General features: G+C 51.5%; 1 protein-coding gene across 14 annotated transcripts in view; it reads right to left on the minus strand.

The window, feature by feature from the left end:
- CSMD2 (CUB and Sushi multiple domains 2) overlaps positions 1 to 15515 on the minus strand; it is a 646878-nt gene that overhangs the window by 203076 nt on the left and 428287 nt on the right. For all 14 annotated transcript variants that reach the window (XM_084963760.1, XM_084963751.1, XM_084963750.1 and 11 more), the window contains 3 exons: positions 8605 to 8820; positions 7069 to 7257; positions 1063 to 1232 (listed from right to left, as the gene is read on the minus strand). In XM_084963760.1, coding sequence (XP_084819886.1) covers positions 1063 to 1232; positions 7069 to 7257; positions 8605 to 8820 — 575 coding nt within the window. The remainder of the gene's footprint in view (positions 1 to 1062; positions 1233 to 7068; positions 7258 to 8604; positions 8821 to 15515) is intronic.

A 15515-nucleotide genomic window follows, 5' to 3' on the forward strand; every position in this document is an offset into this window, starting at 1 on the left:
TCTCCAGCATCAACTTTTTGATTATACATATACACATATACCACGTTATTGGAGGTACATGTATAATTACACACACACACACACACACACACACACACACGCACAAGTCATATGTATGTTCAATGTCTTAACAACTCCCTCTCTATAACCCTTTCTTTAGACCAAGTCCTTTCACTTCTTTCTCTTACGTAGGTCTTGAATTTGCTTTCTTTAACCCCACTGCCACCTGTAGGTCATCACCTTGGCATACTGAGGCTGCTGGAACAGCTCACTAGTTTGCTGAAACATAAACTCAAAACATTTGCAAATGCACACACACAAAATGCACCGAGACAAGTATGCACAGATGCAGATCCCCCAAACCAAAGACATACGTAGACACAGAGGCACACACATGTACAAATGTATTTATAGCCGTACCTATCTACACAAATGCACACATGCACAGATTCTGTGAGCTCTTCATTATCTGGATTGACGGTCAGTGGAAAACCTGATCCACGGGCCACTCCAACTGAATTCATTATGATGATTTATCGCGTGGTCCCTCTACTCAATCACATATGTATTTGAGAGCAGTCAGCCCCTAAGCAAACCCTAAAGCCACATTCTTCGGAATATACTCACACACCCTTCTTTCTCAGGTTCCTACATGTCCCAGGTGAGTGAGGACAGTATCTTGAGACTCAAGAGGGAAGAAGAAAGTTGGGTCATTCACATGGACCTGAGTGTGGTAACCACACTTCTGCCTAATGGGTTTTTTGTTTGTTTTTTGTCTTTTTAGGGCCACACTCTAGGCATATGGAGGTTCCCAGGCCAGGGGTCCAATCGGAGCTGTAGCTGCCAGCCTATGCCACAGCCACAGCAATGTGGAATCCAAGCCGCATCTACAATGGACACCAGAGCTCACGGCAACACCGGATCCTCAACCCATCAAGCAAGGCCAGGGATCGAACCTGTATTCTCATGGATACTAAGTCAGGTTCTTCATTAACCCCTGAGCCACGACGGGAACTCCTGCCTACTGTTACATACACCCCCTATGAAATCTACCAGCATTACCTTGAGGACGTCTCCTTCAGAGAGTTCAAATGCCCTGGCTTTGAGCTGAATCCCCTTTCCCGGCTGGGTCTGGATGGAGTAGATACATTCGTGGTTGTTATTGTAGTTCACAGGAAAGTTGGGGGACAGCAAAGTGCCCTGAGTGCCCGTGACCGAATTCCCACACTCGGCTGGAAAGAGAATCACAACAATAATGGATTAGCGCCCGCTGGCTACACCCAGCAAACAGCTCCCAGCGCTGCTGGAGAGCCTTACAAAGATGACAAGTTGCTTGCCTCTCTACTTGCCAAAGTGCCTGCTTAACTGTCCATCTGTCTGCCTGTCCCTAGGACTGCTGATCAAAGTTGTTTTAAACACTTGCCCAGCTACAGTTCTGCTAGGTTTCTTTATTATTCTCGTTCAGTTTGTCTGTCTCTTGTCTGTAGAAATAGGAACAAACCCACCGGCACCCTTTATGTCACAGTGTTAGGAAGCAGCCATCCCCCCGCCCCCATTCATAGAGTATCATAGCAACAGAAATGACCCAGGAGGGTGTCGGGGAGGGTGAAGGCAACCAAGTGAGGAGGGATGAAGCCTTTCAGTATCAGGGGATAGAAAGGAGGAGGGGACAAGATTGAATAATAATTGCTAGCATCTCCCAAGCTTCACAGAGATCATTTCAGCCATTAGTCACAGTAACCGATCCCATAAGGTAGGCGCAATTACCATCCTTGTCTTAAAGATAAAGACCCTGGTACTCAGCAATTTAGATCAAGTCTCTCTATTCAAGATGAGGAGCGGGTTGAAAACTCAACCCTCTTGGCCCTGCAGTTGAGGGCCTCTGAGGCTCTGGAGAAATTTTTGGCACAGACCCATGGAAATCCTGCTTCATTCAAGGGCTAATGAATTCACACTTTCCTCTCAAAATCTCTTTCTCCTCCTCCAGAATTAGCCATCCTTTCCCCATTGTTCTCGTATCTTTATTTATAGCGGTTGTCACATTTTACCAGACTTATCTGTGAACATGTCCCTGTCCTCCACCGGATGCTTTAGGGGCTTAGCCATATCTCTACATCTTCAACAGCCACCCACTCGGGACAGGTGTCAGCAATGAAAGGGGAGGGGTAGCTCAGGGCAGGGTATGTATTGAAGTTGGGTCTCTAGAACCTTGGATAATTGTGACGCCTCTTCCCAGGCTTCCCTCTGGCAGAACACCTACCAGATGGCACCCTGATAGCCTTTTACTTGCCTGCACCCCTTACCCAAACTGTGAGCTACTCAAAGGCAAGGGTCAATGAATCCATGACTTTCCAAGGCTTAGCCCAGACTGTCTGTAAAGTAAATATTTGCCACATGAATGAATGAATGAGTATGGAGGACACTGACCTCAGAGGATGCATGGCTCTAAAAATAATTAGGTTCTGGAAGGATGTAAATGCAAATCAAGACGGCAAGCCTGCGATTTGTCTGGACACATGGGGAGTCTGAAGCACATCTTGAATCTTTGAAGTTGGTGGTAGCAAGTCTGCTTTTTCCAACCCATTCCTCAGTGTCCCTATTCTAGGCAGAGTCACTGGTTGGAAGGACCCCGAGGTCAATGAATGGGCTACTGACCAGTGGGCCACATGTTCACCTCTAATTGCCCTAAGCCTGGAGTGTCTAGGCCCCAGCAGTGTAGAGGGAGCACGAGATACAGGAATATTCAGGGCTGAGCCTCTCATGGGCTTAGCTGTACCTTTGTGTGTTTTCTTGTCCCCAAGGCTGAGCATTAGGCTTTTGAAGACAGTGACCGGGTCCCACCAACCAGTCCTACTTTTTCAACAAGCCTACTTCCTGGGCTTTGTTCAGTGCAGAACCAGCTTCAGTTTCCTAAGCCATCACATACGCCTTTACGATGGACTTTGTCGTGTCCCCATAACAAATTCATACGTTGAAGCCCTGATCCCCAGTACGATGCTATTGGGAGCTGGGGCCTTTGGGAGGTAATTAGGTCTAGATGCGGTAACGAGGGTAGGCCCCTCACAACAGGACTCATGCTCTTATCAGCAGAGGAACTGACCAGAGCCCCCCGTCTGCCTGCTGTATGATGATCCAGCAAGGAGGCTGCCATCTGCAACCCAGGCAGAGGCCTTCACCAGACACGGAATCTGCTGGCACCTTGATGTTCCATGTGCCAGTCTCTAGAACTGTGAGAAATAAATGTTTGTGGTGGAAGCCGCCCACTTTATGGTATTTTCTTAGAGCAGCTCAAACTGGACAAGACAGCCATCATTTGTCCTGGAGGAGAAATCTCACTTGGCAGTACTTTGAGCTCAGCCTGCTTGCATGGTCTCTGGTTGTGCAGAATGACGGTGCTGGGCTGGGGTGTAAAACTAAAGGGAGGCAGTGGACAGGCAGCCTGGTGGTGGCTGATACCCTAGAGAGATAGGTTTTAAAGGGTGTGTGGATTTTCTGGGTGCCTTCCGGTTAAGGTGGGCATTTGGGGAGGGGGTGCCGGGTGTCGTGCACCTCTAGACCTGTATCACCCAGTCACATCATGTGAGCAGCCCTCTGAAGTGGCTCCATCATCCCTGGGGTCACACAGCCTCCCCTCTCATCTAGGAAAAGGCATGTGGGGTGGTGGGGGTGAGCACGGACCTAGGACTCAGACAGACAAGTTATGTCCCCTTTCTGAACCTCGGTCTCTTCATCTGCCTTCATCTGGATAATCACAGCATCCAAATAAAACCAGAGAAAATAAACATGCAATATCTTATGATAAAATAAGTGAACAGAGAGGAGGTGGTTAGCATGCTGCAGGCCCTCATCAAGTGTTATTCTTTTCTTTCCTCTTCGATCCCAGTGATGCTATGCAGCTTATGTGCTTTCATTTGGAGCCCTAACTGCCGGGCTCGGGGTCTGGCAGAAAGCCACGAGGATCTTCTCGGGAAGCATGTGTCAGCTGCCTGCCAGTCACAGCGCCCTCCCTGTTCCTGATGCCTCTTGCTCTCTGCCTCATTCCTAAAAGTTGATTTTCCTTAAACACGGGTTTTGGCACATTTTTGCACCCTTCCTGCCCCTGGCTTGCTGCACAACAGCCATAGGGCCATCTCTGTCCCAGCATGAGCCACTTCTCTTTCCCACATGCCCAATCCCTTTATGGGGAGAGAAAGGGGGCTGACAGCTTCAGATGGGACTGGTCCTTGGCCAAAAGCCAGTCCTGACCCCCTGCCAAGGCCTTTTCCCAGGGGACCAGGGAGCGTATAGGAGGGACAGGAACACGGTGCTTGCTTCCGGGAGAGTTTCCAAAGTAACAGGGGCGGTGAGCAGATGCACTGAAAAGCCAAACACAAGCATGCATGGAAACAAATAAATGTTCCAGAGGAACACACAGTTGTGTGCACCGGAACTGCTGCGCTGATTCAGACATCTGCAGCCTCTGTCATCTGCATCAGAAGCGGTCTCGTTAAGGGCAGGGGTTGGGTCTTGTCCATCACGCTGGGGCTCCCGAGACAGAGTTAGGTCTGCTCCATCAATCTGAGGCTCCCAAAGACAGGGCCATGTCTCCTGCTGCAGAATGGGCTCCTCTGGGGTCAAGGCTGTCTCTTCTACCCAGTTCAGGGGACCCTGAGGTCAGGGGCTGTGTCACCCTGTCACCCATGAATCAGAGTCCAGGGCCCTTCATCTCCTCCTCAGCCGGGAATGTTCCTGGTTACAATGAGTGGGCTAGGTCATCCAGTTTACACCTCCAGTGCAACTGGGAGCACCTCGCGGCGAGGGGGGTGGGTGGAGGGAGGGGGCATTCTCGTGGTACCTCCAGCCTGAGGCTCTATTGCAGGGCTGGTGGTAATGAGAGGTGATTATAATTACCATGCGTTATTAATAACAGACACAACAGAAGACAACTGCAATGATGAAAATATTGTGAGGTGCCATGAACAAACAGTAACTGGAAGAATAAGTTAAAGCATGAGTATATGTAATGAGATCGATGAGGCGAGAGCTTATGGGGGTGTGTGCATCTGTGGTCCTGGATTATCCCACTCAGGAAGCAGTTTCCCCCAGAACTACTTAGCTGAGGCCATCTTCCCAGAGAGGGCTGCTAGCAGCCAGACAGAAACTGAACCTCCACAGCGGGAGTTAGGTGTGTGTCTGAGTGTGTGCTCAGGTCAGGGTGGGCAGAGGCTCTGGGGGATGATTCCAGGAGAAAGGATAAACTTCGGGATTAGCCAGTTGGTCACTAATAGAATTCTGCATCTCTTTGTCTTAATGTTTTCCCTCTGGGATTGTAAAAGTTTCTTGGTCATCAATAAATAAGGACAAAAGGTTACTGGCAAAATGACGATAATTACATGGCATCCCATTGGTCTATGTAAATTATGTCGTCTAATCTGGAATAAAGCCTATGAATTGGATGTTGTTATCTCTGTTATATAAACGAGGAAGCGGGGGCTGCTGGGATTTGGTGGCCCGCCCAAGATCCACCAGCTGTTAAGTGGCAGGGCGGAGACCTGACCTTGGGCTCCATAGAGTTGTCTCGGGCAAGGCTGACCTCACAGGCTTTCAAGATGCGGGCCCCTGTTATAGACAGTGTGGTGCTGCTTCTATCTGCTTGGTATACTGGCATTTTACGTACTATTTCACTATAAGCATGAGTTCCTCGCGGGCAATTGTGTGTGTGTGTGTGGGGTAAGTCCTCCCTCATCCAGCCTGTTGTCCATCTCGCCCTGCGATGTGAGTATCGAGCAAGCAGAGCCATGAACCTTATAACTGAGGGACAGCCAGCAATTGTCCCTGCTCCCTGGTTATCACCCTACTTCTCTCCACTTTCCAGGCCTGGCGCTCTGAACAGCCTTGCCTGGTGCTCTGAGCAGAAGGCAGGCAGGGTCTTGGGTCACAGGGTTCCTGGTCCCAACTCCATCAGCTACCTCTCAACCTCATCATCTACTGTTCTCCCCATCACTCGCTCCAGACTGGCCTCCAAGCTGTTCTTCAAACACTGAGCATCCTTGTGACCCGGGGTCTCGGCGCTCTGCTCCCTCTTCTGCCATGAATTAGCTCCTTGAATTCCTTCTGATCTCTACTAAAATGTCAGCTCATCAGAGAAGCCTTTCCTGACTTTTTCTTTTTCTTTCCTTTTTTAAAAAATTTTTGGCATGTGGAAGTTCCCAGGCCAGGAAGTGAACCCATACCCCTGAAGTAACCAGAGCCATAGCCATGACGATGCCGGACCCTTAACCTGCCAAGCCACCAGGGAACTCCTCCTGACTACTTTTTATAAAAGAATTATATGAAAACCTCCAGCATTTCCTAAGCTGACTTAATCTTTTTCTATAACCCTCAACACTGCCCGATACACTACACAGCCACGTGGTCACAGTCTATGTCCTCCGACCAGAATGTGAGACCAGGAGTGGAGAGACTTTCTCGGTGTTGCTCACCTGGGTCTTCCCAGCACCTAGAAGCCTGTCTGACCTCCAGGGGATGCTTTATAAACAAACCCAACTCTTGCTTCCCTCTCTGCTCCCTGGTGGAATGCATGAAGTCTTTCTGGAGATGCTCAAAAGCTAGCACACTCAACAGATTAGCAAAATCAGCCCTCTACTCCCCCAGATGGGGACACTCGATGGGCAAAAGTCATACCTTCTTCCTACAGGTTCACCCACACCCCACCTAGATTTCTCTCTGCCAGAGGCAGCTGAAAGCCATGGGAACATGTGTTAAGGGGTGGGGGGTGGGGGAGTAGGTGACAGTTATGGAAATCAGTTTTATCTGGGTGAGGATAAGATTTTGTAAAGGTCTGTTTGGGCTACAGAACAGCCCATGAAGCAGGCATTGCCATTCCTCCTGTACAGATAAGGGGGCTGGCGCAGAAGGAGGTCAGGCCACCTACCTACGGTCCCCCTGCAGGTAACCCTGTGCTAAGACAGTCCTCAAACCCAGTTCCGTTGGCCTCTTGGCCCATGTGTGTTCCACGACCTCATAGCAATTGACTAAAGTTTGGCCAACCCCATTAGTGAAGCAAAATGAAAGCACGTGACCACCTACCAACACACCTTGGCAGAGGCGAACTCCACAGGCGCCGTCTGCCCCCCAGGCACGTGATGCGGGCCGTGCCCTCCAGCCGGTACCCGGGGAAGCAGGAGAAGGTCAGGGTGTCCCCTACACCAAACTGCAAGCCCTTGCGGATGCTGTAGGCTGGGACCTCGGGCTCCTCACAGGGCTCCAAGTCATATTCTGCAAAGGGATCAGGAGAGCTGGGGTCAGGGTCAGAGGATGTGAACACTCAGACACAGACACCAGGGGGAGAAGGGGGCAGAGGTGAAGACAGACAGAGGTACAGGATACACACCAATCCACGACAGGTGAGGAGAGAGCCTGACAGGAAAGGCAGGTGAGAACCGGCCTGCTGTGCTCCGGGTGCTCCGAGCACCTCAGGACCGCGAGCAGCGGGAGAGGGCACCGCGTTTCTGGAGACACAACCCCTGGGAGTGTTTATGAGGCTGACCCGTCGTTCTTCTGCCCCTTCACCCCTCTGCCCCTTCATCTCCACATTAACCCCAGCCTCGGGCTTGCAGACGCTCCTGCCTCTCTCTCCTTAGGCACTGAGCCAGAGCAATTCAATCAGCCTGGTTCTAGAAGGTCAGAAAGTAGGACCCAGCCTAGGGCAATTTGCAGGGGAAGAAAGAATCCACCTGCTTCAATGGAAGAAGCTGTTTCTCGGTTATGCTGGCACTTGAGGCAGAAGACATATCCCCTCACCCTCAAGGGCATCTCGACGCAGTACCCTGGGGCTCGGTGTGGTGGGGAGAGGGAGGGTCTCTCTCAGACAGGATGAGCATGACTGGCTGGACATGTCCCTTCAGCCAGGCACATGGCAGGGGGCATCACTGGAGGGACAGTGTGGGCTGAGAGGGGCCATGTCCTATTTCCCAGAGATCAGACAGTGCTAGCCCATCCTGGGGTCCCTCTTCTGCCTCTTCCTGGCTGGGAGGTGGTGCTCTGGGGGCCGTGGGGTAAGGGCAGCAGGAGGACCTGGTGCTAGAGGAGCGAAGTGTCCTCTTTCCTCCCTGAATGCAAATTAAGGAGCTTTCTTTCCCGGATTTCTAACAGCAGAGAGAAGCATCCATGGCTACTAAATTAGCATGGGTGAAGCAGCCCCAGATGAGACCATGACACTCCAGTATGTTCATTTCAACCTCCCTTCTTTTTCTTTCTTTCTTCTTCTTCTTCTTTTTTTTATTTCCATGGTTTGTGAAGTAGTGGAAGTGGAATCAGAAGAAGAATCTGGAACTACTAGGGGAGGAAGGGACTTCCTTGAGGTCCTCTAATCCAATCAGTTGGGTCGGTCATATCCAGAGTGAACCCTAAACACCTTCACCAAAGGAGATTCCCCAACACACTTGCTAATTCCTTCCAAGTTTGTCCTTGTGTCTAACCCAACTATTGTCTGTTGCAGCAGCGAGGTCCCCACCTTCCCCAGAGGCTGGGGAGGGGATTGACAGCCACCTGCTGGGAAGACCAGAAGCCAGGGGAAGGACAGAGGGTCATCCCTCCCCGCCGAGGGACCCTCACGGGCTTTACCTGAGAAGGTGATGTTGAAGCCTTCGTAGGACATGGAGAAGTCGGAAATGAAGCGGACCTGGGCCGTGAAGTTGCCGTAGAGCCCGGCACTGATGGGGGCCGGCAGCCGCGAGCCAGTCAGCTGCCGCAGGGGCTGTGTGAAGCTGCCGTTCTCCGTGATGAGGAGGTAGTCGTGGCCACTCTCCAGGTGGAAGGTGTGAAAAGTGAAGAATACACCTGCCAGGAGATCAGGAGGTTGGGGTGATGATGGTGAGAGGGCGGAAGGGGCCCAGCTGCATGACGGGGTTCCGCGTGATCGCTTTCCATTTGCAAATGTCTATGGGTGGGCAGAAGTCCAAGCATGACCGACAAACACACGCGGAAGGAACCCGGGTGAATGGGACATGCCCTGGCCCACAGGTCCAGTCCGGGAGAACGAAGCTACTTTATGGTTGTCCTAATTTGAAAGGGAGATTTATGGCTAGGTCATTCATTCAGTCAACAAGTATTTGTGTATTTGTTGGGTGTTTCCTAATGGGCCAGGATCCGGGGCTAGGTGGATGCAAGGGGGATACAGCCACAGAGCAGAGTGACAAATGCTGGAACGACTGTAGATGAGACTGCGCTGGGGGGCAGGAGGGAAGGCAGCTTGTGGTAGGAAGAGGGGAGGGGAGGGAAGCTTTGCTAAGGAGTGAGCATTTGATTTGAGTCTTAAAAGGATGCATAGGAGTGAGCCCAGTAAAAGGCGAGCCCCCCCCAAACCCCAGGCAGGGGATGGGCCTGTGTGAAGGGACAAGACACTGTGGATTCCAGGCGTCAGTGAGCTGTGCAGCATGGCTGGACACCCTCACAGGAAACGTCTGGAAAAGGGGCTGGAAATAGAGGCTGGGGCCGGACTGGAGGCACTGAGACACCATCCTATCCAGAGCGGGTCAGATTTTATTTTTTAATTTTTTTGTCTTTTGTCTTTTTAGGTCCGCATATGGAGATTCTCAGGCTAGGGGCCTAATCGGAGCTGTAGCCGCCGGCCTATGCCACAGCCACAGCAACACCGGATCCTTAACCCACTGAGCGAGGTCAGGGATCGAATCCACAACCTCATGGTTCCTAGTCGGATTCATTTCTGCTGTGCCACTCCCGAGTGGGCCAGATTTTATTTTATTTCTTTATTTTTTATTTTATTTTATTTTTTTGTCTTTTTGCCATTTCTTGGGCCGCTCCTGCAGCATATGGAGCTTCCCGGGCTAGGGGTCGAATAGGAGCTGTAGCTGCCAGCCTGCGCCAGAGCCACTGCAACGCGGGATCCGAGCCACGTTTGCGACCTACACCACCTAGTGGGTTTGTTAACCAGTGAGCCACGACGGGAACTCCCGAGTGGGTCTGACTTTAGATTAGCACGATGTTGGTGACTGTGAGGAGGATGAACTGGAGGGAGAGGAGAGAGAACAGGTAGGAGGACAGTGGCTGTGCCCTGGGACAGAAGGGATGGGGACTGGCAGAGAGTAGGATGGGCACAAGACCTCAGGAAGCAGAGTGGACAGGGGTGAGAGGCAACAGATGCAAAGGAGGAATGGAGGGATGATGGGGAGGGTCCTGACCTGAAGGGCACTGAGGTCTTTCGTGACCCGGTGGGGGGCAGGGGGAGAGGAGGAAGAGGAGCAGGTGGTGGAAGGGCGATGGCCTCAGTCTGGAAGACCCTGCGTGTTCAGCATTCAAGCAGTGCGAGCTAGTGGGAACTGGACATGCCAACTTGGAGTTCATGGTTAAGGCTGGATCACAGCACTAGGTCTGGGAACAGGTGCTACCTGAATGCACAAGCATGAGGAGGACTGGAGGAGGGCAGAGAGGGCATCAGAGGAGGGAGATAGAAGCCTGGGGAGGAGTGGCATCAACTAGAAGGGAGGAGGGGGAGGGGGAGTGCTGGGGGAGGAGGCAGGTGGCCGACTGAGAGGGAGAAAAGGGAGGGGCTGAGCACACAATAAAGACAGCAACATTCATTTATTAGTCCATTCGGCACTAAGTACTGGTGTGTCACTGTCCTGAGTGTTTTAGTTGCTCTGAAGCTGGCCCCTATCAGTTGGAAGGGAAGATACGAGAAAATTCCTTTCATCCAGCTAATGACCCTCCAGCATGGCTATGATTATTCTCCTCTTTATGTGACCTCTGAGAAAACCAAGGCACAAAGAGATGAGGTCATTGGTTCAAGGTCACCCAGCTAGTAGGCTGGAGAGCTGGGATCTGAATTGAGGCAACCTGGCGGCAGAGGCTGTGTAATAAACCACCCCATGATGCAGCTTCTCCCACTAGGGAAGGAGAGCCCTCGGTAGGAAGGGCCAGCAGTGGGAGGGGTGGGGGTGTAGCAAGGTTATGGGACAGTAGGCTCTTAACACCCAGAGCAACTCAGAACTTATCCACATGGCAGCCGTGTTCGTGTTGACAGATGTATAATGCACATGCACCCACACGTGGGTGTGCCCAAGAGAATACACGCCATGGATATGCCAGGGCAGAAACTTGGGAAGGCCAGGAATGCTGCACCCACGTGCTGTTCAGAGTCCAGGGACCAGCTGCCTGGGCATCGCCCAGGAGCTTGTTAGAAATGCAGAATCTCGGAGTTCCCATCATGGTTCAGCAGAAACGAATCTGACTAGTATCCATGAGGATGCAGGTTCTATCCCTGGGCTCCTTCAGTGGGTTAAGGATCCCGCATTGCTGTGAGCTGAGGTGTAGGTCGCAGACTCGGCTTGGCTCCTGCACTGCTGTGGCTGTGGTGTAGGCTAGCAGCTGCAGCTCCAATTAGATCCCTAGCCTAGGAGTTCCCGTCGTGGCACAGTGGTTAACGAATCCGACTAGGAACCATGAGGTTGCGGGTTCGGTCTCTGCCCCTTGCTCAGTGGGTTAACGATCCGGCGTTGCTGTGAGCTGTGGTGTAGGTTGCAGACGCAGCTCGGATCCCGCGTTGCTGTGGCTCTGGAGTAGGCCGGTGGCTACAGCTCCGATTCAACCCCTAGCCTGGGAACCTCCATATGCCGCGGGAGCGGCCCAAGAAATAGCAACAACAACAACAACAAAAGACAAAAAAAAAAAAAAGATCCCTAGCCTAGGAACCTCCATATGCCATGGGTGCGGCCCTGAAAAGACAAAAGACAGAAAGTAAGAAAGAAATGCAGAATCTTGGCCTCCACCGCAGACCTCCTGGATCAGAATCTATGTGCTAACAAGATCCCCCAAGAGATCTGCAGGCACATAAAAGCGTGAGAGATACTTCTCTAGATAATTACTGACACGTTTTTGATAAATGATACAGCCAACGTCTTACTGCTAAAGCATTTTAGTTGTTTTCACATTCTTGCCTCTGTTAAGAGAATCTGATGTCCAGAGTATTGGGGATGCTCTGGGTGGGGCTGGGGGGAACAGAACCCAAGAGAGGTGGCAGGAGCAGGGATGCAGCTTGTAAATGCTCTGTGCCCAGGTAACGGAGATGCACCCATTTATCAGAGAAAGAGATCCTGGGTGTTCCCAATTTGGCTCAGCAGTAATGAACCAGACTAGTATCCATGAGGATTTGGGCTTGATTCCTGGCCCCACTCAGTGGGTTAAGGATCCAGCGTGGCCATCAACTGTGGTATAGGTGAAAGACATGGCTCAGATCCCATGTTGCTATGGCTGTGGCGTAAGCAGACAGCTGCAGCTCCGATTCCACCCCTAGCTTGGGAACTTCCATATGCTGCTAACGTGACCCTAAAAAGCAAAAAAAAAAAAAAGCAAAAAAAAAAAAAAAAAAAAAAAAAAAGGACTAGGTCAGTGCTAAGCACCGAGAAAGGTCTCCCCGTTGGGTGGAAGAGACAGACACGTCCACGGTGAGGATCTAGGGTAGGGGCACAGAGGGATGTGAGTAACCATGCCCTCTGGGCTGGGACGGCTTTGAAGGGGTCACAGTGTGTGACACGAGGGGTGTAGGCATGCTTAGTGACCTATGTGCACCCACAGGGACCCTCTCCTCCCGACCCATGCACATGTGTGAAAATGGGAAAACCGTCCTCCGTCTGCAGAGCTTGGGGACAGGCTCAGCGGAACAGAGGTCCTTTCCCTCCTGGCTGGAACAGGGCTGGGTGGAGGGTGGTTCAGACCCAGGAACGGGCGGAAAGGAAGCTGCTTTAAGCAGCATGCCTTCCCTCTGTTTCACTAGCGTACAAATATAACCCCTCCAAAAGAGTAAACATTTGGCAGGGATGCTAAGGATGAGTAAACAACTGAGATGAACACCTCTGGGCTTCCCAGCTGTGCCGATCGCTTGGGGCTCTTGCGGTTACTGTGAGAAAATGAAGACATTGTCACAGAAATAGAGAGGCCCCTGTTGGCGTTGGGATCCAGATTCCGTGTGACAGATGCGCACACAAACCAAGGCTTCACTGGAGCAAACCATGCGGAATCGAGGGAAGGACGCCTGTGCCACGCTGGAGCCCAAGCAGCAGAGCCTTGGGCGACGAAGGGCTCCAGATCAAGAGCTTGACAACCAGCGGACGGGTCTGGGCCAGAGCTGCTCTACACTCCCCGAGTTTCCTCGTCTGGGTTATGCGGATGCCGGTACTGAAATCGTGTGCAAGCCCCTAAGTCTTTGTGTTTTGAAGGAAGATGCTTTTCCTTCAGCCTCCCAGGCCTCTGCTTAGTCTCAAAAGGCTGACTCAAGAGGTGATGATCAGGAAATATCACTACAGCTATAAATTCATCAAAAGAGTCTCCGTTATGTTATGTCCTGCCTTGGCCCACACACTTATTACTAATGGTTACTTTTTTTTTTTTTTTTTTTTTTTTTGGTCTTTTTAGGGCCACACCCGCAGCATATGGACGTTCCCAGGCTAGGGGTTCAATCAGAGCGGCAGCTGCCAGCCTACACCACAGTCACAGCAACGGAGGGTCCAAGCTGTGTCTGTGACCCACACCACAGCTCATGGCAATGCTGGATCCTTAACCCACTGAGTGAGGCCAGGGATTGAACCCATGTCCTCACAGATACTCGTCTGGTTCCTTAACCCCTGAGCCATGACAGAACTCCTAATGGTTACTTTCTAGTTAGAGTTATATTGCACCTAATGTTTTCTTTTGTAATTAAAACACTCCCCAACACCCCTTCTCCGGAATCAATCTTCATTCCAGAGAGAAGGTCAAGGGACCATAACCCCAAAGACACCCAGAAACCATCACCAGACCCACTGATGCCAGACTTGACTCTGAAACGATCTATGGAGGGAGAATAATGTAGACACCTCAATCAATAACCCTGTCTTTCAAATTAAACTTCTAAGACCCCTTGTTGTCCCCTCTCAAGGCAGGACACAATTTTGAGGCGTTAGCTTGCTGTGGCCTCCTTTGCCTGGCAAAGCAATAAAGCTTTTCTTTCTGCTTCACCCCAAACTCTGTCTCCCAGACGTAATTGGTGTCAGTGTACAGAGGCCACATTTCGGCCATGGTGCCTCCCTTACAGGTGACGTCAAGGCCTTGGAGGGAGGGGCACTTGGGGAAGCACGTGCAAAGCCCAGTGCCTGGCACATAGTAGGTGTTCCCTGTGCGCAGTTCCTCTGAGTCCCAGACAGTCTTGTGAGTTAAAAGACGTCAATCTTGGAGTTCCCATTGTGGTTCAGTGGTTAACGAATCCGACTAGGAACCATGAGGTTGCAGGTTTGATCCCTGGCCTTGCTCAGTGGGTGAAGGATCCGGTGTTGCGGTGAGCTGTGGTGTAGGTCGCAGATGCGGCTCAGGGCCCGAGTTGTTGTGGCTGTGGTGTAGACTGGCAGCTACAGCTCCGATTAGACTCCTAGCCTGGGAACCTCCATATGCCGCAGGAGCGGCCCAAGACATGGCAAAGAAAGAAAGAAACAAACAAACAAAAAAAAAGATGTCAGTCTGGGGGTCTGAGCAGGGCACATTCTCTGGACTCCTCAACCAGCTGTTCCCTGGGGCTTGGCATGTGGCAAGGGGAACAAGTCTGAATTTCAGAGTTTTGAGTTGCCCCAGCCGTCCCGCTACCTGGTCAGGAGCAATCAGCGTCAGCAGCCTCATAGTCTGTTAATCTGAGATACTGCTGCACGAGGAGCCTGCGGAGGGCCCTCTGGAGAAGGGTCTGAGTTCAGTTTCATTCAATTCATATCAATATTGCTTGAGTTTCTTATGTGCCAGGCATCAAGCCAGCAGCTGGGGAAACGGCAGGAAACAAGGCAAACATTTCTCTCCAAGAGCTTAGAGATCCTGCTGTGGAGGCAGATGATGAAAATGTAAGCTTCGCACGGTGGGTGAAGTCTGGGATTGGGGAGGTACAGGATCACCGGGGACCCCATGGAGGCCTGGCCCACCCAGGCCTGGGGCTGGGTGCGGGGGTGGAGGTGGGGGTGGGCAGGAAGGCGTAATAGAGGAAGTGAATGCAGAAGGATGAAGAGCTGGCCACGCAAGGGGAAGCACGGAGATGATGCAGGGAGAGAAGGGTTCCAGAAGAAAATTGTCCCAATGCACAAAAGCTCTGGAGGACAGTGAAAGCCTAGGAAGTTCTAAGAGCTGAAGGATGTTCAGTGTAGCTAGAACTTAGTGTTTAGAGGGCTTAGAAGGAGGCTGAGAAAAGTGAGCCTGGACTCTAGGGCCATGCTGTAGCCATTTTACAGCTTGGGGCTTAAGGCTGGGCAAGGGTTTAGTGAAGCCTTTCAGTGATTCTAAGGAAGACGTGATCTGGTCATAACCAGTGACTCTTGTTGGCTCAGAACACCTTTCATCCCAGGAGTTCCCATTGTGGCTCAGCACTAATGAACATGACTAGCATCTACGAGGATGCGGGTTCAATCCCTGGCCTCGCTCAGTGGGTTAAGGATCCAGTGCTGCCGTGAGCTGTGGTGTAGGTCACAGATGTGGCTCAGATCCTGCTTTGCCATGGCTGTGGTGTAGGC

Source organism: Sus scrofa, chromosome 6 (genome assembly GCF_054392235.1).
Source record: "Sus scrofa isolate SSC_HxYL_T2T_F1_AM1 chromosome 6, Sscrofa_HxYL_maternal_Yorkshire_Landrace_v2.0, whole genome shotgun sequence".
NCBI lineage: Eukaryota > Metazoa > Chordata > Mammalia > Artiodactyla > Suidae > Sus > Sus scrofa.